The sequence below is a fragment of the Gigantopelta aegis genome, chromosome 10 (assembly GCF_016097555.1).
Source record: "Gigantopelta aegis isolate Gae_Host chromosome 10, Gae_host_genome, whole genome shotgun sequence".
NCBI lineage: Eukaryota > Metazoa > Mollusca > Gastropoda > Neomphalida > Peltospiridae > Gigantopelta > Gigantopelta aegis.
The window spans coordinates 62,169,848-62,192,790 of record NC_054708.1 but is presented as its reverse complement, the minus strand read 5'-3'; the positions used below and the strand labels follow the sequence as shown (position 1 = coordinate 62,192,790).

The 22,943-nt window shown below is 40.3% G+C and overlaps 3 protein-coding genes across 3 annotated transcripts; all 3 read left to right on the top strand.

Moving 5' to 3' along the window:
• LOC121382952 lies at positions 1-3,835 on the top strand. The gene is made up of 2 exons (XM_041512640.1): positions 1-1,033; positions 1,921-3,835. Exon 1 carries the CDS (start codon positions 79-81, stop codon positions 988-990), a length of 912 nt encoding a protein of 303 aa, XP_041368574.1. The 5' UTR covers positions 1-78; the 3' UTR covers positions 991-1,033; positions 1,921-3,835.
• Positions 3,836-12,868: 9,033 nt separating this feature from the next.
• Positions 12,869-14,110, top strand: LOC121383739 (uncharacterized protein F54H12.2-like). Its single transcript, XM_041513835.1, has one exon. The coding sequence runs from the start codon at positions 12,869-12,871 to the stop codon at positions 14,108-14,110; it is 1,242 nt and encodes a 413-aa protein (XP_041369769.1).
• Positions 14,111-14,670: 560 nt separating this feature from the next.
• On the top strand, positions 14,671-19,222 carry LOC121382953. The gene is given in 3 exon segments (XM_041512641.1): positions 14,671-15,104; positions 18,420-18,557; positions 18,560-19,222. Coding segments are annotated over 3 exon segments (786 nt in total). The 5' UTR covers positions 14,671-14,905; the 3' UTR covers positions 19,009-19,222.
• The last annotated feature ends 3,721 nt before the right edge of the window (positions 19,223-22,943 follow it).

Below are 22,943 nucleotides of genomic sequence, written 5' to 3'. Positions count from 1 at the left end.
AATTTGAATACATTAGATCACTATCTGGATGACTTTATCTTTGCAGGTAATAGCTCTTCTCAACATTGCCAACAATTAATGTCCTCTTTCCAATGTATTTGTCAGGAGCTTGGGGTTCCAATTGCGAATGAAAAAACTGTTGGCCCGGTAACAACTCTAACATTTTTGGGTCTGGAAATAGATACCATAAATAGAATTGTTCGTATACCGGCAAATAAAATAGTTGCATTGGTTTCTTTGCTTCAGAAACTCATAACACTAAAAAAGGTGACATTAAAAGACCTTCAGTCATTGGTCGGGGCTTTGAGTTTTTTCTGTAAAGCGATCAGGGCAGGCAGGGCATTTATTAGGCGGTTCTATGATGCGATGATTGGAGTTAAGCAGTCACACCATTTTATTCGGATAAATGCCTCCCTTAGAGCTGATTTGTTGATGTGGTTAACATTTCTTAGGAATTTTAACGGGCAGACATATTTTACAGAAAGTACCTGGACAGGGAATTCAGTTTTAAATCTATTCACTGATAGTACAGGATCTGTCGAGTTAGGTTGTGGTGCTTATTTTAACGGGCAGTGGGTATACTTTCAATGGCCAAGTCACTGGCGTGGATCCAAGATAATGAAGGACATAACATTCCTAGAACTGGTGCCAGTGGTACTTTCAATGGCGATATGGGGCGAAAGGTTGGCAAACTGTAAGATCCTCTTCCATGTTGACAATATGGCACTGGTTTCCATTCTTAACAAACAAACATCAAAGGATAAGCATGTTATGAACCTTATCAGACCTTTTGTTTATTATGCAATGCGAAACAATATTATTTTTCGTGCGGTACATGTAGCTGGCTCATACAATTGTATAGCGGATGCTATTTCTCGTAAGCAGTGGCAACGATTCCGGCTGTTAGCACCCAATGCACATCATCAGCCACAGAGCATCCCAGACCACTTCTGGGAGTCGATCTACAATCTGAAGTTGACAGACTGCTGAGAGCCTCGGTATCAACAAATACTCATAAAGCCCATGACACAGGGTTAGCTTCATTTACTCGATTCTTGGGGAGGTATCAGTTGAGGGAGGTCTGGCCCCCTCCAGTTGATAACATTGTTAATTTTATTGCATTTTTGTCCATCTCAGGTTTGTCAGATGCTACGGCCAGAGCATATACAGCAGCCATAAGCTTTAAGTGTAAAATGTTAGGCCTTCAAGATCCAACAAAAAACTTTATCGTTGTTAAGGTATTGGAAGGTATGAAGAGGGTAAAACACAGACCAGACACCAGATTGCCAATCACATCAAATTTGTTAGCTCGACTTATTACAGCATTGCCGCACATATGTAGCAACTCTTATGAAGAAAAACTGTTCACATCAGCATATACTTTAGCATTTTTCGGTTTTCTAAGAGTTGGGGAACTGGCTGTATCAACTGGAATGGCCCATAACAGGGTTATTGCCAGCAGTGACATTACAGTTGATGGAACAGTGCAAGGGGTGGTCCTCAGGCTAAGGTATTCAAAAACTGATCAGTTGGGTAGGGGGGTGTCGGTGCATATTTCAAAAATCGGTGGCATTCTTTGTCCAGTTACCAATTTGGAGTCATTTTTGGGGGTTCGCCCGGCATTTAAGGGACCTTTGTTTTGTCACTTCGGAGGGGCACCTTTAACCAGATACCAATTTACAGCGGTTTTGAAAAAATCACTTGAATGCATTGGGGTGGATGCTCAGCATTATAAGGCTCATTCTTTTAGGATTGGAGCAGCTACAGCAGCCTCGGCTGCTGGTCACTCCATGGAAGCTATACAAGAGGCAGGGCGTTGGACTTCCACAGCATACAAGGGATACATCCGTTCTCCACTGATCAACCTTCCAAATAACCTTGATTAACTGTACTGTAGCTAACTTTACATCACTATTTCAGATTCAAGGGTATGGTGTGTGGGGTCCTCAATAATAAAAAGGGCAGCGATTCAAGCACGAAACAGACCTGGCGGTTGGCAGCTGGGGCTGGGGCGAGTCGGAATTTCCATCTGGTGGCAGGGCTATGGCGGTTTACAATTGGGAGCCTTGAAAAACAAAGTTTTGTTACTCTCAAGACATGAGCCCGCACCAAAATATTTGGTTATCCACTGTGGAGGAAATGACCTGGGGAACATTCAAATCGCATCATTACGTGAGTTGATAAAATCTACCTTGCAATTTCTTGCCCAGTTGTTGCCAAATACACGAATTATCTGGTCCCAGATTCTACCCAGGCTGAAGTGGCGCTATTCACAGAATAATAAGGCCATGGAGAGAGCTCGGGTGCGCATAAATAGTGCGGCAGGTAAAGAGGCCATTCGGCTTGGGGGTGGATACATATTGTATCCTGATATTGCCCTTAAATCGCCTTCGTTGTTCCTACCTGATGGAGTGCATTTAAGTAGTACAGGGACAGCCATTTTCTTGAACACCTTGCAAGGGGCCCTAGAGAGCTTCAAATCTGGATGTATTATGGCATACCCATATTAGACAGTTGTCATGCTTTGGACTGAATTTGTTGGGGTCACGGCTATGTGATATAACTTTAAGCTTTCCTTCCCCCTCATTATTGTTGTGGCGGTGGTCACTATCGCCAGAAATAGATTCTTGGATATTGACCATATGGCGATTACAGGTTGCTTAAAGTAACAGTATAGGCAATGTACATATGTATATATTTGGGGGGGGAATTATTATTAACAGTTAAAAACCTTTTGGCCTCTGTCGTCCCAGGGTCAAGGGGAAATAACTGATGAGTAGTAAATATTAACAGTTAAAACACTTTTGGCCTCTGTTTCCCAGGGTCAAAGGGAAATAACTGCTAGAAATTATTAATACGGTATTTGATTGTTGGGGATCGCCATAATGGTGTTGTCGGCAGCCCAGTTGTGTTGTATTATGTTGTCGCTATTGGGGCTCGCCATAAATGGTGTTGTCGGCAGCCCAATAAAATATTATGTAATTCAGCCGTAACCCAAAATATTTGCCACATTTACATTAACCATCATTTATATTAGACCTAGTAAATCCATATATATATACCTGTTTAGAAAATAAATTATGTATTGAGATCATGTTGTTGTCTTGAAACTTATCTTTGATAATACCATCTATTAATTACAGAATAGATGAATTTATCTAAGGAAGGGAAATCGTATTCGGTAATGTTACGGCAAGCTTAGAATCCGTTTCAAACACTGGCTTGTTCGCAGCGGTCAGAGTAACAACGAGCATAATATCCGGTTTATTGCCGCCCTTTTTCATTCCTTTGTCTGAAACCAACCATATCAGTTTGAAAAAAAATTGGCACAAAAATAGTAAATAAACCCATCCCTCCCACCCATTGTTGAGAATGTGTTAAGATAGAAAGATACTGCTGTTGTGTGTTTTCTTTTGCAGTGATGCTGTTGCAGAGCTTGGATCTGTGCCAGATTGTGAAGCTGCAAGAAGTCTGGACATATAGTAACATGCAGCAGCCTAACACTGTGTTTTGTGTTCACCATGTTTTGTGTTGTGGTCTATCGCTTTTCCGGAGGTTTTTACACAATGTTCAAAGTAAAACTTTAGTGTTTTTCCCTGGTTTTTAGTGCGAGACCTTCATGGATATTTCTCAATTTAGTGTGTTGCTGGACTTGTTCGTAGAGCAAAGTGACAATCATATTCAATCAGTGATATTCCTGAAACAGTCACAAATTTGTAGAATGTGATTACATATCATATTTTCTGTTTAGTTATTAATGACTATCGGAGACATCATTAGAAGCTATCTTGGAACTTTTGAAATATTTATATAGGATTATAAATAATAGATTTGATTAACTTATTATCTTTATTATAACATGGCACGGTTGGGTTACATGACACATGGCGATTACAGGTTGCTTAAAGTAACAGTATAGGCAATGTACATATGTATATATTTTTGGGGGTAATTATTATTAACAGTTAAAAACCTTTTGGCCTCTGTCGTCCCAGGGTCAAGGGGAAATAACTGATGAGTAGTAAATATTAACAGTTAAAACACTTTTGGCCTCTGTTTCCCAGGGTCAAAGGGAAATAACTGCTAGAAATTATTAATACGTTATTTGATTGTTGGGGCTCGCCATAATGGTGTTGTCGGCAGCCCAGTTGTGTTGTATTATGTTGTCGCTATTGGGGCTCGCCATAAATGGTGTTGTCGGCAGCCCAATAAAATATTATGTAATTCAGCCGTGACCCAAAATCATGATCCTTTAAACACCGGATCCTGTCTAATTTGGATAACTATCACTTTTCCATTTAAGTATGTCATGTTTGACAGTCTATTGCAAATTAGGGCAGGCTAATATCAGGCTATTAACACAGTTTTTGCTGTGGACATTTTTTTAATTGGAGGAGTTGTTTGTCTTAATCATTATTGTAGGTCACACTGTTTCCCACCCATCCCTTATAATCTAATTACATTAAAAATTTTAAGTTTTACTCCCATCTTTATCTTGGACAATAGTAATAATACATACACGTACATATAGTTTCCGTATCGGAGGGTTGTATGCTAGATAGAACTGTATTTAACATGGTTTTGGTATACATCTGCTATCAAACTACTGAGAGCGCAGGATGTAGCCCAGTGGTAAAGCGCTCGCTCAATGCGCAGTCAGTCTGGGATCAATCCCCGTCGGTGGGCCCATTGGGCTATTTCTCGCTCCAGCCAGTGCACCACAACTGGTACATCAAAGGTCATGGTATGTGTTACCCTGTCTGTGATATGGTGCATATAAAAGATCCCTTGCTGCTAATCGGAACGAGTAGCCCACTGCGTGGCAGCAGCGGGTTTCTTCTCTCAGTAATGTCTTCAACACGTTTATGGTCACAAATATATAATGTTCAATTTTGTTTTGTTGTGTTTCTTATTTCAGGCCCATAGGAACGGCTTTGGGAGTTGGGGGACCACTGACAGATCGGGTACAAACTCTATAACATTAATATGTAAAAAAAAGAAAAAGGCTCACAAGTGTGTGTGTGTGGGGGGGGGGGGTGCATGCCCCCCCCCCCCCCCCCCAGCCCCTGGTTCCTACGGGCCTGTATTTTAATTAGTTTTAAAAACCACAGGAACATCAATAATCACAAAATGTAGAGCATGGGAAATTATTCTTATAAATTGAAACTCAGTGTGAAATTCAGTATCTTTTTATTAACACTGATTATGTAGAAATGACAATCATACGCCTACTTAATGTTTGTTAAAAATTACAGTTTACATTTAGGCCCCTAATAAATAAATTATCACATTTGTGCAAGTCCCACAGAAAATATATGCAAAATGTTTGGGAATTGTTGCATACCTCTCACTCAGAGTTCAACAATGCAAAAAGAAAGGAAATGTTTTATTTAACGACGCACTCAACACATTTTATTTACGGTTATATGGCGTCGGACATATGGTTAAGGACCACACAGATATTGAGGGAGGAAACCCGCTGTCGCCACTTCATGGGCTACTCTTTTCGATTAGCAGCAAGGAATCAAGCACCATCCCATAGACAGGATAGCACATACCACGACCTTTGATGTACCAGTCGTGATGCACTGGCTGGAGCGAGAAATAGCCCAATTGGCCCACAGGGATCGATCCCAGATGGCGCATCAAGCGAGTGCTTTACCACTGGGCTACGTCTCGCCCCCAACAATGCAAAAAGAGCACTTTTAAACTAAAAAGGGCACTATGTCATAATTCCCTGAGGTCCGTCAATGGGGGTGGGGGGTGGGGGGGGGGGGGGGGGGGGGGGGGGGGGGTGACCTCTGCAACTGCCCAGGGCAATTGGCAATGCCATGGAGTTTTTAATTTTGCACTGCACTTTTTTTGCCTTGGACTATATTCTGGGTTTTTTCAATGGCATGTTTTTTTGCTGTGGAAAGTTTTTTAATTGCTGGGGGAGGAGGTGGGGATAGGCAGAGACTCCTTTCTGAAAGGACCAGGGTGAAATTGCAGTGACAACAAGCCGAACATAATATATTTTTCTTTCGCCTCAGACAATGTGCCCCCCCCCCCCCCCCCATCCCCACCCCTACCCCCACACCCACACTGGGTAGTCCCCCAATAATATGACTACCCAATGAGTCAATTTCACAATGACACCCCAGCCCTAGTTCACCAAGGTAAACATCTACGGTCCGTTTTTTAACATTTTGACATTTATTGGCACAGCAATAAACATCACAATAAATTGAATCATAAATATCGTGCCGGAGACGTTTATCTTGATGAACTACCCACGCCCCCACCCCTCAGATATTCCCTAGCCGAAGGGCGTCCACTTAATTTAATTTGCGTCATGCACTAATGGACAGCAACCCACTTGCATATTATGTGAATTACTAAAGATTTGTTTTGTTCGTTTTCTTCACTTACCAAGTAAAATAGGCCTACGGTAACAGACGTAATGTCAGGAAACGTAAAACCGCAAATTGTAGAGAAACATGCGCATTAAGGACTTCGCTTTCAGTCGATTTTAAAGGAGCACGAGCGCTACGATTCTGATCACATAACGCAGTAAATTGTTTACCAACCTATAGCTTCGTGAGTCTGTAATCAATAAATTACTGAACCAGAGTAAATAAGAGTGGACGAATGCAAAGGTATTAATGAAGAAAGGAATGTTTTGTTTAACGACGCACTCGGCATATTTTAATTACATATATAAATATGGCGTCAGACATAATATTATGGTTAAGGACCACTCAGATAATGAGAGAAGAAACCCGCTGCTGCCACGCAGTGGGCTACTCGTTCCGATTAGCAGCAAGGGATCTTTTATATGCAACACGACTTTTTTAAAAGTGCATTTGAGCTTGTATTTCACATTTGTACATGATGTTATAATATGATATCCAGATAATGTAACTTTAAACCTTGTGTTGTGATCCAATGGTCTTTTATTTGAATAGATTCCTTGCTACTAATAGAAAATTGTAGCGGGTTTCCTGTCTAAGACTGTAGGGGGCGGGATGTAGCCCAGTGGTAAAGCGCTCGCTTGATGCAAGGTCGGTCTGGGATTGATCCCCGTCGGTTGGCCCATTGGGCTATTTCTCGTTCCAGCCAGTGCACCATGACTTGTACATCAAAGGCCGTGGTATGTACTACCCTGTCTATGGGATGGTGCATATAAAAGTTCCCTTGCTGCTAATCTGTGTGGTCCTTAACCATATGTCTGATGCCATATAACCGTAAATAAAATGTGTTGAGTGCATCGTTAAATAAACACATTTTTTTTCTTTTCTGTAAGACTGTCAAAATTAACAAATGTTTCATTTCCAATAGCCGATGATTAATTAATAAATCAATGTTCTCTAGTGGTGTTGTTAACCAAAACAAACTTTTTATTCGAATACTGTTCATTGCTTTTTTCTTTCTTTTAAACGTTTATTTGATTGCCCTTTTCACGAGTTGATCCATATGTCCTTTTCCCATTATTCCCCCTCCAAAAAACATCCTGGATCCGTCCCTGGGCATGACTCAACAAGGGTTGTTTGGAAAGCCTTTGCCATTGCACGGGCTAGCAAAACAACACATACCACAGCATGCCATCTCAGTTGCAGAGCACCAACGATGTTTACAACCACCACCACCACCACCACCACCACCACAGCAGCAGCATCCCCTAAGATTGCTACATCCCTTCACCATGATCGTGTCGGGACCCACGTCGTGTGGAAAGACAATTTTGTTGTACAAACTGCTAAGGGATGGTAAAATCCAGCCGCCTCCTCAGCGCATCATCTGGCTCTACAAACGATGGCAACCTCTCTATGATACGATCAAAATGGTTGCTCGAGTGAAATTTGTTCAAGGCATACCTGAGAATTTGGAAAAGGATCATTATTTGGATCCCAGAGTCAGAAATCTCATCGTGTTGGACGACCTGATGTCTACAGCTGGAAAAGATTCTCGTATCACCGACCTGTTCACAGAAGGAAGTCATCACAGAAACCTCTCGGTGATTGCCATCAACCAGAACCTCTATAACAGCAAAGACCCGACACAGAGAAGAAACTGTCATTACCTGGCACTGTTCAACAACCCCATCGACAAGCAGCAAGTCCTAACCTTGGCACGGCAGATGTATCCGGAAAATACTGGTCATTTCATGCAACGGTTTGAGGAAGCTACCCACAGGCCCTACGGACATCTCTTGGTGGACTTGAAACCGACCATGCCCGAACATTGGCGCCTTCAACCTAATGGTTTAGAGACGGGGCTGTCCGAATGGTATAAAAGCACGAGCGTAACGACGAATGTCTCAGAAGAGTTTCAACCACCGTCGAAAAAAGAGCTCTACGTGCAAATCATGCAAAGAAACGCATTCAAGAGAAAACTACCAGGCATACCCGCCTACGAAAGTGACGACGAAGAAGAAGATGAGGTAGAGCCCTATCTGAAAAAGGTCAAGAGGATGCAGTCTTGCGATACGTGTGGTCTGGTCTTTAAAGACGGGAGTGACTTGCAGCGACACGTGAAAACGTGCGAGGAGGGAAATGAAGAGCCGTCGTCCGATCTGAAAAACGAAGGCATTTGTCTCATAGTGGAACGTGAATTCGACATCAATCGTGATTATCTCCAAAGCAAGAGGAAACGCTACGAAGAAAAAAACATGTCCCAAGATGCCATCGAAAGAAACATGAAGACATTGCAATGGAAGTTATTTAAAGACACGTACTCTCGCTTTCTGACCTATATGCATTATTTTGACAAAGGCCCCAACACCAGGAAAATTCTTCAGTTTGTGAATCCAGACAGAGATCTCAGACCTCAGATTCGTTCTAAATTAAATCAGTATCATTCATGGATTGGCGAATATTTGGACGAACAAGACGACGACGATACTGACGATGAGGAGGACGACGAAGATGAAGAGAAATGAACACTCATATTATTCACATGTCGCCCTTAAGGCCTCTCGATGTAACCCAATGTGTGTCCATTGCATGTATAGTTGTCTATAGTGAGTTTAGTTTAGAAAAAAAAAAATTAAAAACCAAACCATTGCGGTTTTTTGTGTTTTTTACTCTATGACTAGATTTGTGATTGGATATGTCTACCCCGCTACTTTATAGTAGCAAGAGTTGTATGTACAGGACAGCACATACCACGGCCTTTGATATACCAGACATAATGCACTGGTTGGCTATAGCCTATTTGGCCATCGACGGGGATCGATCCTAGATCGATCACTGTATTTACCCATTTGGTAATTAAAAAGCCCTGTACGAAGGCTAGTACTCTAGAGAAATTTTCTGTTTAAAAATGCAGCTATTTCCCTTTGGTTAACACGTACTACTTGTTAAACCCATGGCGGCGCGCGTGTCGCCGACTTACACTAATGGATTAATCACGTGTGACATCTCTCTCTCTCTCTCTCTCTCTCTCTCTCTCTCTCTCTCTCTCTCTCTCTCTCTCCCTTCTCTCCCTCTCTCTCTCTCTCTCTCCCCCTCCCTCCCTCCCTTTCTCTCCCTCCCTCTCCCTCCCTTTCTCTCTCTCCCTCTCTCTCCCCCTCTCTCTCTCTCTCTCTCAACCATTGCGTTTGTTTTTTGTGTATTCTACTCTATAACTAGATTTGTGATTTAATATTTCTGCCGCTACTTTATAGTATCAAGAGTTGTGTGTACAGGACAGCACATACCACTGCCTTTGATATACCAGACATAATACACTGGTTATCTATAAAGGCTTGTACTCTTGGGAAATACTCGTGTTTAAAATGTAGTTAAAAGAGCATAGGTTATGTTGGAGCGTAGAGTTGCAGTCACGCGTTCTTTCTTCATAGGAATGGGCTGTAGTGTTTCACACACACGCACGCACGCACGCACGCTCGCACGCATGCATGCACCAAACGTTTGTGTTTAATTATGAAATACTGGCCCCATAAGGGGTATGAGATTGTGTATATAAAAGATCACTTGCTACTCATGGAAAAAATGTAGCGGGTTTCCTCTCTAAAACTGTCAAAATTATGTTTTTCATCCAATAACCGATGATTCATAAACCAATGTCCTCTAGTGATGTCGTTAAACACAAACAAACTTTGACGGTCAGTGGGCATACCATAACAAATTTATTCTGCTACTTAAGACGGGCACGCGTCGGTATGTCTTTTGCAGTTCACCTGGTTTCATAAACACTCGGAGAGGTAATAAAATGCCTTTGTATGAGGGCTGATGAAGAGGTCTCATAAAGTACTCCTCTATTATAAAGCGAATGAATGAATGGCTGAATGACGGCAACAAAGAAAAACGTCGACAATGTGCTAAAGAAATACAAATGAATGAAAATCATCACACACGCATTTTGTCTGGCGACACGAAAGCCTCACTTTAGACCAAACAGTCAGCAAACAGTTACAGTCCTTCCCCGCGAGACATATTTTAACGGCTATTATTTTGGGTGCCTAGAATAAAACACTGTGAAAAAACATCCACGTGTATGTCCACTGTGAATACAAAAAAACAACACAATAGACGTTATACAATGAAGCCAAATCCAACGTCACTTACACCTGGCCTGTACATAGTGTTATTATTAATTGTTGTTGTTAATGGTGCTGTATGTTTTTCTTTTGCTTTTATTTGTTTGCTGACACCAGTTTGTTTGGTAATATGCAATACATTGAATTGAATACACCATGATCGCACACTTGCACCCAGACCATTGTTTCCTACACAAAGGCCATTGTTTTCCTACCCAGGTCAGACACCTGCACCTCCCTATACAAATGACATTGTTTCCTACACAAAAGCCATTGTGTCATTGTTTCCTATACAAAGGCCATTGTGCATTTGTCTTCTACACAAAGGCCATTGTTTCCTACCGAGGCCATACACCTGCACCCCACCTATACAAAGGACATTGTTTCCTATACAAAGACCATTGTTTCCTACCGAGGCCATACACCTGCACCCCACCTATACCAAGGCCATTGTTTCCTACACAAAGGCCATTGTCTCCTACCAAGGTCACGTGATCACGGGAAAGTAGGTCATGACTCTATACAGGCCTCTATACTACTAACGATGCATACAGTTTGCACAAGCCGATCAGTCGATCATTCAAGCGTCTCCGTGTTCGTGTTAACAAAAAAGATGAGATGTTTGATATGGATTTGATGGACGTTAGTCGTCATTCAAAAGTTAACAATGGAGTTAGGTACCTGCTTATAGCTATTGATATTTTATCAAGATATGCGTGGGTCAAACCACTAGTTAACAAAAGGCCGGAGACGGTATTAGACGGATTCAAACCTGTTTTAAAAGACGGTCGAATACCCAAGAAAGTTCGGGTGGACAAAGGTACAGAGTTCGCTGGAGTATTCAAACAGTTTCTGTCAAAAGAAAACATTAAACTGATTGTCACGCAGAATGAAGATATCAAAAGTAACTTCTCAGAGCGAATTATTAGGACACTTCGGTCGCTGCTCGCGCGCTATACCTCTTACAACAATACACAAAAATACATAGACGTTTTAGCAGATCTAGTGCATAATTATAACAATACAGTACACTCGTCTCTGGGACATTGGGCACCGGCTGATGTAAATAAAACGAATGAAATTAAAGTGTGGAGACATCTGTACGTCGAGCCCATGGTTAAGAAACTTAAAGTAAAGAAACCATTAGCAAAATTTGTATTTAAAGTGGGTGATTTAACGAGAATCAGCTATTTGCGTAAATCATTCACAAAGGAGCAGGACTTGAGGTGGACAGAAGAGTTGTTTAAAGTACATTCTAGAAGTAGACGACAGGGTATTCCAGTGTACAGACTGCGTGATTTTCACGACGAAGTGCTGAAAGGTATATTTTACACAGCCGAACTTCAGAAAGTGAATAAGAATCAAGACATTCTGTGGAAAATCGAAAAAGTGTTAAAAAAGAAGAAGGAAAAGGGAAAAGTGTACTATTTGGTTCGGTGGTTAGGGTGGCCACCTAGCTTCGATTCGTACGTAGAAGAAGGAGAACTGAAAACTGCGTGAGACATGGAGAAGTACATTATATTGAAGAGTACTGACTCTAAATCAGTGTTTCCTGACAACAACCCCTATAATTTTCGAGTAAAGTTAAATCAGAGGTTAACGTTTGAAGGTGTATGGATTGTGTCTCTTGTGGATTTAAATTTTGGAGAAACTGATATTCAAAGTATGAACGATTTGCAAGTAGATGTGTTGTGTAATTTGTTTGGCAGCAGTCTAGTAGGCGATAGTTTTGTACCTCTACTGAGACGTGTTGATTTACGAGACGGTCCATGGTATGAGTTTAATACAATGTGGAACATTCCTGTTGTAGTGACAGAGAGTTCATATGTTGAAATACATATAAAGGTTGCATCCACCACTCCAGTCTCATTTATCAAAGAGAGCACGAGTGTGACACTACTATTACGACATTATCCGTTTTTAGAATAAATTAACATGGATAGAAAACTTTACGTTCCTGACGTGAATACATGGTTAAAGTATTTTGATAAACGAACAAAGAATGTTGTTCAGTCAAATAAGCAGGTTGGATCTGGAGTTGGGAATTACAAGGACAAGTGGTTTTCTTATATGATTCCAATGATACCGAGACATGTAAACAGTGACGGGGACAACAAGCACAAATCTAAAATAGAAGTGACGTCACAAACTCAAGACGTGGTAGAAAGGGCCGAAGCTGAGCAGGAACGCACTAGAGCTATAAAACGGAAATCTGGGTATCGAATTTTCAGAACAAAAAAAGTCAGTCGCGTGACACATCATAAAAAAACAAAACGAGTTCCAGCATCGAAGTACAAATCAGCTGTTAGTGAAAAAGATATATTTGTATAAACAACAACAAACAGTATGTCGCTGCTCACAGACAAAGACTTTGTGGAAGGTTTACCCAGTGCTTTGGATCTGTTTACTATGCCCCCATACCAAACGAGTGTGTTTCAACATTACTACGTCGATGTTAGACCTGTTAGTCAAATTACAGATTCGTCACCGGTAGAATTTCAAATTGCAAATAGTGGAAGTGACTACGTGGATTTGAAACGAAGTCGTTTACATGTTAAACTGAAAGTGAGTCATTCCGATGGAACGGTTTTGGGTAAGGACGAACACGTGGCACCAGTAAATTTATTCATGCAAGCTCTGTGGTCGCAAGTCGCTGTGTATTTACAAGGTCAGCTGGTGAGTTCGGCGAACAATCATTATCCCTACAACGCATACATTCAAACCTTACTGAATTATGGAGCAGAAGTAAAACAATCGCAACTCCAGTCTCAGCTGTTTTACAAGGACGTCGGAGAGACGCAAGCAGACATCGAAAGCACCGATCCTATCACTGGCACTAATTCTGGAGTATTGGATCGAGGAGCGCACATCGAAAACACCAAAACGGTTACCATGGAAGGTCCCCTGTGTGAAGATATTTTTAACATGGGCAGATATCTGGTAAATGGGGTGGATATGACACTCAAGTTATTTCGGAGCTCCATACCCTTTTGTTTGATGTCTGGGAAGTCCGGTCAGGAGTACAAGATCGAGCTCTTAGATATTTACTTCAAGATATGTAAACTGAAAATTAACAGTGCACTTATTTTAACACACAACAAGATGTTTGAAAAGTCTAACGCCTTATACCCATTCGCTAAAACCGAAGTTAAAATGAGTAGTATTCCGTCGTCTCAACAGAGTTACGTGTGGGACAGTGTGTACCAGTCGCAGTGTCCAAACAGACTGATTGTTGGTTTTGTCGACGGTGACGGAGTGAGTGGATCATACACAAAGAACCCGTTTAACTTCCAGAGTTCATTCGTGAAAACGGTGGGCTTATATTTGGATGGTGTCAGTGTGCCTGGTCGACCAGTCGAAGCAGATGACGTCAGTGCCTACGTGAATTTGTTTGAAGGTGTTAATAGCTGGAACCTGGATTCTGGAAATTATATTGAAAGAACCGAATTTTCTTTGGGAAATGGTCTGTTTGTGTTCAACCTTGAACCCGTTTTCGTGGACTCTGATTATTTAAGTTTATTAAAGAACGGTAATTTACGGTTAGAAGTGCAGTTTAAATCTGCATTGACAAAGACGTCAGTTGCATAGTGTATGGTGAATTCCCCAGCTTGATTGAAATCGATCAGACCAGGAACGTGTTTGTTAAATAAAATCATGAATGGTATACAAATGCAATGTGCGATCAATTGTGACCCAGATCTACGTTCACGTATTGTCGGTGTTTACTCGAGCGATACACTACCACGCTTGAAATGGGGGAGACCCTGGGGGTGTATTGTAAACACGGACCCATCTCACCTTCCCGGCAAACACTGGGTGGCGTTCTATTTTAACAAAGACAAAGCGGAGTTTTTCTATAGTTTCGGGAAACCACCCGAGCTTTACAATATAATGTTTGTAGAATATTTAATGTTTACAATAGCAAATCCCTTCAAAGGATAAATAGCAGAATGTGTGGATTTTATTGTTTGTATTACCTGCTACAGAAATGTAAAACTGAACTGATAATGAACGAAATTGTGAATAAGTTCAGTGAAGATAAATTACAGAATGATGTATTTGTATGCAGTTTTATATGTAAATACTTTAGATACTGTACGCAATCGTGTATTCCATGTAACTCACTAAATATTGTAAACTATAAATAATACCATCTATTAATTACAGAATAGATGAATTTATCTAAGGAAGGGAAATCGTATTTGGTAATGTTACGGCAAGCTTAGAACCCGTTTCAAACACTGGCTTGTTCGCAGCGGTCAGAGTAACAACGAGCATAATATCCGGTTTATTGCCGCCCTTTTTCATTCCTTTGTCTGAAACCAACCATATCAGTTTGAAAAAAATTTGGCACAAAAATAGTAAATAAAATCAGTTACGACAATGAGGCGATCGAAGAGACCTTCAACTAGTTCTTATGCGACAAAAACAAAGACAAGAAAGACGACTACTTCGAGCGCTCGGCATGATCATCCGGAAACCGAACGGGAGGAAATCGAGTTGGCGTCGGAGGACAGTGGAAATTTGGGGCTTACAACAATGGCTGACCCACCGATTGCTGTACCGCCAAGTTTGTTGCAAGGTAATCCTGTTCAACCAATTATTTTGCCAATCGAGAGCGTACACACTATGATTGGTTTGCACATTGCCGCAGCCACAAAAGAAAAAATAATTAAAGGGGAGTACGTAGATTTGGCGACATTGTTGGAGAACACAAATTTAGAAGGGAACGATAGAATTTTGGTTATTGGGGAAGGGGGTCAGCTAATCACAAGGGAAAAAAACGGCAAGAAAATTAATGACATAGACGCCTGGACGAATGCATTTTTAACATTCGTTAGTATTTATGTGGCAGTGCATCCAGGAAAAATGCAAGAGCTTTTGAAATACATACATGATATTAGGCTGGGGGCAGTGCGTACTGGTGGGCTAGGGTGGAAAGTGTATGACGAGCAATTTCGTCTGAGGAAAAGTGTGGACCCATCAAGTTCTTGGGGAAAGATTGACTATGAGTTGTGGTTGTTGTACATGTCTGCCCCAGCCACACCCATTGTTCCCATAAAGCAAGCTGGCAGTGCAATGCACAACAGGTGCTATGACTTTAATTATAAGGCAGCGTGTTTACGTCGAGCGTGTAATTATGTTCACATGTGCATCAGATGGGGGGGGGGGGGGGGGGGGGTCATCCATTAGTGTCCTGTCGGGTTCAAAAACCGGGAGTCAGTTCTACATTTCGGGCCTTTCCAACAAACACAACAGGGGGACAAACTGGAACCCAACTACGGCCCCAGTCATGGCAAATGCGACACAAAGGACCAACCCCGACCGGTCAAAGATTTATGGGAACTGGGCAATTCCCCTATAAAAATTAATATTCTCATGGAATACTTGAAAACATACCCCTTGCAAGAAACGGCCTCTGAATTAGCTAATGGTTTTTCACAAGGTTTTTCATTACAGTACACAGGACCTCGTAGACGAACAGATTGTAAAAATTTGATATCTGCTCATCAACCAACATCAAAACGAATTAAAACAAAAAGTCGACAAAGAAATTTCATTGGGAAGGGTCATTGGCCCATTTGATAAGCCACCTATTTCAAACTTGCATGTTTCACCCATAGGTATAGTACCAAAATCTGATGGGGGTTGGCGACTAATTACTCACTTATCCTACCCACATTTAGAAGGCATTAATGATTACATAGAGCCGGATTTGTGTTCAGTGAAATATACTTCGTTTGATAAAGTGATGGAAATGATTAGCAATCTTGAAAAGGGGGCCTTGTTGGGGAAATTGGATATAAAGTCTGCATTTAGATTGTTGCCAGTATCCCCGGGGGATTTTGATTTGCTTGGGTTTAAAATTAACAATCAATATTACATTGATAAATGTTTACCAATGGGGTGTTCTATTTCATATAGTGTTTTTGAAAAATTCTCAACCTTCCTTCACTGGTTGATTCAAAGAAAAACCAATTTGAATACATTAGATCACTATCTGGATGACTTTATCTTTGCAGGTAATAGCTCTTCTCAACATTGCCAACAATTAATGTCCTCTTTCCAATGTATTTGTCAGGAGCTTGGGGTTCCAATTGCGAATGAAAAAAACTGTTGGCCCGTAACAACTCTAACATTTTTGGGTCTGGAAATAGATACCATAAAATAGAATTGTTCGTATACCGGCAAATAAAATAGTTGCATTGGTTTCTTTGCTTCAGAAACTCATAACACTAAAAAAGGTGACATTAAAAGACCTTCAGTCATTGGTCGGGGCTTTGAGTTTTTTCTGTAAAGCGATCAGGGCAGGCAGGGCATTTATTAGGCGGTTCTATGATGCGATGATTGGAGTTAAGCAGTCACACCATTTTATTCGGATAAATGCCTCCCTTAGAGCTGATTTGTTGATGTGGTTAACATTTCTTAGGAATTTTAACGGGCAGACATATTTTACAGAAGTACCTGGACAGGGAATTCAGTTTTAAATCTATTCACTGATAGTACAGGATCTGTCGAGTTAGGTTGTGGTGCTTATTTTAACGGGCAGTGGGTATACTTTCAATGGCCAAGTCACTGGCGTGGATCCAAGATAATGAAGGACATAACATTCCTAGAACTGGTGCCAGTGGTACTTTCAATGGCGATATGGGGCGAAAGGTTGGCAAACTGTAAGATCCTCTTCCATGTTGACAATATGGCACTGGTTTCCATTCTTAACAAACAAACATCAAAGGATAAGCATGTTATGAACTTATCAGACCTTTTGTTTTATTATGCAATGCGAAACAATATTATTTTTCGTGCGGTACATGTAGCTGGCTCATACAATTGTATAGCGGATGCTATTTCTCGTAAGCAGTGGCAACGATTCCGGCTGTTAGCACCCAATGCACATCATCAGCCACAGAGCATCCCAGACCACTTCTGGGAGTCGATCTACAATCTGAAGTTGACAGACTGCTGAGAGCCTCGGTATCAACAAATACTCATAAAGCCCATGACACAGGGTTAGCTTCATTTACTCGATTCTTGGGGAGGTATCAGTTGAGGGAGGTCTGGCCCCCTCCAGTTGATAACATTGTTAATTTTATTGCATTTTTGTCCATCTCAGGTTTGTCAGATGCTACGGCCAGAGCATATACAGCAGCCATAAGCTTTAAGTGTAAAATGTTAGGCCTTCAAGATCCAACAAAAAACTTTATCGTTGTTAAGGTATTGGAAGGTATGAAGAGGGTAAAACACAGACCAGACACCAGATTGCCAATCACATCAAATTTGTTAGCTCGACTTATTACAGCATTGCCGCACATATGTAGCAACTCTTATGAAGAAAAACTGTTCACATCAGCATATACTTTAGCATTTTTCGGTTTTCTAAGAGTTGGGGAACTGGCTGTATCAACTGGAAAGGCCCATAACAGGGTTATTGCCAGCAGTGACATTACAGTTGATGGAACAGTGCAAGGGGTGGTCCTCAGGCTAAGGTATTCAAAAACTGATCAGTTGGGTAGGGGGGTGTCGGTGCATATTTCAAAAATCGGTGGCATTCTTTGTCCAGTTACCAATTTGGAGTCATTTTTGGGGGTTCGCCCGGCATTTAAGGGACCTTTGTTTTGTCACTTCGGAGGGGCACCTTTAACCAGATACCAATTTACAGCGGTTTTGAAAAAATCACTTGAATGCATTGGGGTGGATGCTCAGCATTATAAGGCTCATTCTTTTAGGATTGGAGCAGCTACAGCAGCCTCGGCTGCTGGTCACTCCATGGAAGCTATACAAGAGGCAGGGCGTTGGACTTCCACAGCATACAAGGGATACATCCGTTCTCCACTGATCAACCTTCCAAATAACCTTGATTAACTGTACTGTAGCTAACTTTACATCACTATTTCAGATTCAAGGGTATGGTGTGTGGGGTCCTCAATAATAAAAAGGGCAGCGATTCAAGCACGAAACAGACCTGGCGGTTGGCAGCTGGGGCTGGGGCGAGTCGGAATTTCCATCTGGTGGCAGGGCTATGGCGGTTTACAATTGGGAGCCTTGAAAACAAAGTTTTGTTACTCTCAAGACATGAGCCCGCACCAAAATATTTGGTTATCCACTGTGGAGGAAATGACCTGGGGAACATTCAAATCGCATCATTACGTGAGTTGATAAAATCTACCTTGCAATTTCTTGCCCAGTTGTTGCCAAATACACGAATTATCTGGTCCCAGATTCTACCCAGGCTGAAGTGGCGCTATTCACAGAATAATAAGGCCATGGAGAGAGCTCGGGTGCGCATAAATAGTGCGGCAGGTAAAGAGGCCATTCGGCTTGGGGGTGGATACATATTGTATCCTGATATTGCCCTTAAATCGCCTTCGTTGTTCCTACCTGATGGAGTGCATTTAAGTAGTACAGGGACAGCCATTTTCTTGAACACCTTGCAAGGGGCCCTAGAGAGCTTCAAATCTGGATGTATTATGGCATACCCATATTAGACAGTTGTCATGCTTTGGACTGAATTTGTTGGGGTCACGGCTATGTGATATAACTTTAAGCTTTCCTTCCCCCTCATTATTGTTGTGGCGGTGGTCACTATCGCCAGAAATAGATTCTTGGATATTGACCATATGGCGATTACAGGTTGCTTAAAGTAACAGTATAGGCAATGTACATATGTATATATTTTGGGGGGGAATTATTATTAACAGTTAAAAAACCTTTTGGCCTCTGTCGTCCCAGGGTCAAGGGGAATATAACTGATGAGTAGTAAATATTAACAGTTAAAACACTTTGGCCTCTGTTTCCCAGGGTCAAAGGGAAATAACTGCTAGAAATTATTAATACGGTATTTGATTGTTGGGGATCGCCATAATGGTGTTGTCGGCAGCCCAGTTGTGTTGTATTATGTTGTCGCTATTGGGGCTCGCCATAAATGGTGTTGTCGGCAGCCCAATAAAATATTATGTAATTCAGCCGTAACCCAAAATATTTGCCACATTTACATTAACCATCATTTATATTAGACCTAGTAAATCCATATATATATACCTGTTTAGAAAATAAATTATGTATTGAGATCATGTTGTTGTCTTGAAACTTATCTTTGATAATACCATCTATTAATTACAGAATAGATGAATTTATCTAAGGAAGGGAAATCGTATTCGGTAATGTTACGGCAAGCTTAGAACCCGTTTCAAACACTGGCTTGTTCGCAGCGGTCAGAGTAACAACGAGCATAATATCCGGTTTATTGCCGCCCTTTTTCATTCCTTTGTCTGAAACCAACCATATCAGTTTGAAAAAAATTTGGCACAAAAATAGTAAATAAACCCATCCCTCCCACCCATTGTTGAAAATGTGTTAAGATAGAAAGATACTGCTGTTGTGTGTTTTCTTTTGCAGTGATGCTGTTGCAGAGCTTGGATCTGTGCCAGATTGTGAAGCTGCAAGAAGTCTGGACATATAGTAACATGCAGCAGCCTAACACTGTGTTTTGTGTTCACCATGTTTTTTTGTGTTGTGGTCTATCGCTTTTCCGGAGGTTTTTTACACAATGTTCAAAGTAAAACTTTAGTGTTTTTCCCCTGGTTTTTAGTGCGAGACCTTCATGGATATTTCTCAATTTAGTGTGTTGCTGGACTTGTTCGTAGAGCAAAGTGACAATCATATTCAATCAGTGATATTCCTGAAACAGTCACAAATTTGTAGAATGTGATTACATATCATATTTTTCTGTTTAGTTATTAATGACTATCGGAGACATCATTAGAAGCTATCTTGGAACTTTTGAAATATTTATATAGGATTATAAATAATAGATTTGATTAACTTATTATCTTTATTATAACATGGCACGGTTGGGTTACATGACACATGGCGATTACAGGTTGCTTAAAGTAACAGTATAGGCAATGTACATATGTATATATTTTTGGGGGTAATTATTATTACTTAACAGTTAAAAACCTTTTGGCCTCTGTCGTCCCAGGGTCAAGGGGAAATAACTGATGAGTAGTAAATATTAACAGTTAAAACACTTTTGGCCTCTGTTTCCCAGGGTCAAAGGGAAATAACTGCTAGAAATTATTAATACGTTATTTGATTGTTGGGGCTCGCCATAATGGTGTTGTCGGCAGCCCAGTTGTGTTGTATTATGTTGTCGCTATTGGGGCTCGCCATAAATGGTGTTGTCGGCAGCCCAATAAAATATTATGTAATTCAGCCGTGACCCAAAATATTTGCCACATTTACATTAACCATCATTTATATTAGACCTAGTAAATCCATATATATATACCTGTTTAGAAAATAAATTATGTATTGAGTTCATGTTGTTGTCTTGAAACTTATCTTTGATAATACAGTATACTACAGCAAATATGTATTATGCTGTAAATTATTAATAAATTGATGTGAAAAATGTGTACGTTGTCATGTTATTATGTTTCTGTGTTGTGAGGCCTTACCATTATAAAGGGGTGTTTACTCCAGTTTTATTACAGTTGTTTACTCGAAAGCAGAGAAGTAATAATTCCAAAATAAACACTTTTCTGAATAGGTATCCGAACAAAACACCATCACAAGTCGGTATTCCAAACCACATTTCTTAACAGGTATCCTAAAACGCATTACTGAACAGATATCCTAAAACACATTACTGAATGGGTATTCCAAACCACATTACTGTACGCAATCGTGTATTCCATGCGACTCACTACATATTGATGCGAAAAATGTGTACGTTGTCATGTTATTACTGTTTCTATGTTGTGAGACATTACCATTATCAAGGGGTGTTTACTCAGGTATTTTATTATAATTGTTTACTCGAAAGCAGAGAAGTAATAATTCCAAAATAAACACTTTTCTGAATAGGTATCCGAACAAAACACCATCACAAGTCAGTATTCCAAACCACATTTCTGAACAGGTATCCTAAAACACATTACTGAACAGATATCCCTAAAACACATTAGTGAAAGGGTATTCCAAAACACATTACTGAATGGGTATTCCAAAACACATTACTGAATTCCAAACACTTTGAATTTAGCTATCCAAAGCACATTATTTTTACATTCTACATTAATATGGGGTTTGTACCAAAAATATAATTTGTTTTGTTATTTATTTCCTCTTTTTAACAAATATACTGAACAGCACATTAAACGCACCAGTATTCTCATTGCTATAAAATAGTTTACTGATAAGTACAATACGTTAATTTCAAAATAGTTTACTGTTAAGTACAATACTTTAATTTCAAAATAACGTAGGTTGCACCACTGATGATTTCCCTTTGCTGTTCATTATATTTATGCAGTGAGCTTTTGTCTCAAAGTAACACATATATTTCCGTTCGTCTGTTTTAAGCTGGGTTTTTTTTTTTTTTTTTTTTTTTTTTTTTACACAAAAACCCAACCTCATATATGATCGCCGTGCTTTGCTACTAACAGTTTGCCAGGAGATTCAAAATGCTTGCAATGTCATGGTGTGACCGCAGTGTAATCTCTACTCTGTACACATAGCAGAATGTTTACATTAACACCTAGCCTCCTTTATGATCGCCATACTGTGCTAATAAACAGTTTCGACAATTATTGCGGTGACATGGTGTGACCGCTACTGATTAAATATCCTATCAGGTAACACAAATATTCGGTCAGACATGACTGTTTGAAAGCGGTCAGTCGCTTACATTACAATTTTTGTTTTCATAGCCACAAGTGATCGTGTAAGCAATTCATATTACGAAAATATACTTCTTATAGCTGGACTTTCTATTTGTTTGCCATATACAAGCATGAATACATAGCTCATTTGGGTTTATGTTCGCTTGAGGTGCTTGCGTTGCTCGGTGGATCCATTTAGCTGATTGCTGTTACTCCGTCCCAACCAGTAAATCACAACTGGTATATCAAAGGCTTTGACATACACGTGCTTTACTGTTTGTGAGAACCTACATCTAAAAGATCCAGTGTTGCTAATGAAAAACAATGGTTAATAATTAATAAACCAATGTTCTCTAGTGGTGTTGTTAGAATATATATATATATATATATATATATATATATATATATATATATATATATACACACACACACACACACACACACACACACACACACACAAAATCGTAAGTCCACCACAACTTTGTTTCCCAGTTATCCTTTTTAAATGTACTTATTTCCATTACTCTTAGTATCTGTATTCAATGACAAAATAACAATTCATTCAATATCATGAACAAATGTACTTTATTGGATTAGTAGTACATACAATTTATTACATTTGTAAAATAAACAACAGCGAAAAATACATGTTACATCTAATCCTGTGCATTTGCAAACGTTCACTTCGGTCATATGTTTTAAAGGAATTTCTTCCCGGGTGGACCAAGGTCTGCCTGTCTCTTCAGAAACAAAAC

What these genes read in the sequence shown, in the direction of transcription:
- LOC121383739 (XM_041513835.1), top strand. Translation starts at nt 12,869, where the DNA reads ATGTCGCTGCTCACAGACAAAGACTTTGTGGAAGGTTTACCCAGTGCT.
- LOC121382952 (XM_041512640.1), top strand. Translation starts at nt 79, where the DNA reads ATGTCCTCTTTCCAATGTATTTGTCAGGAGCTTGGGGTTCCAATTGCG.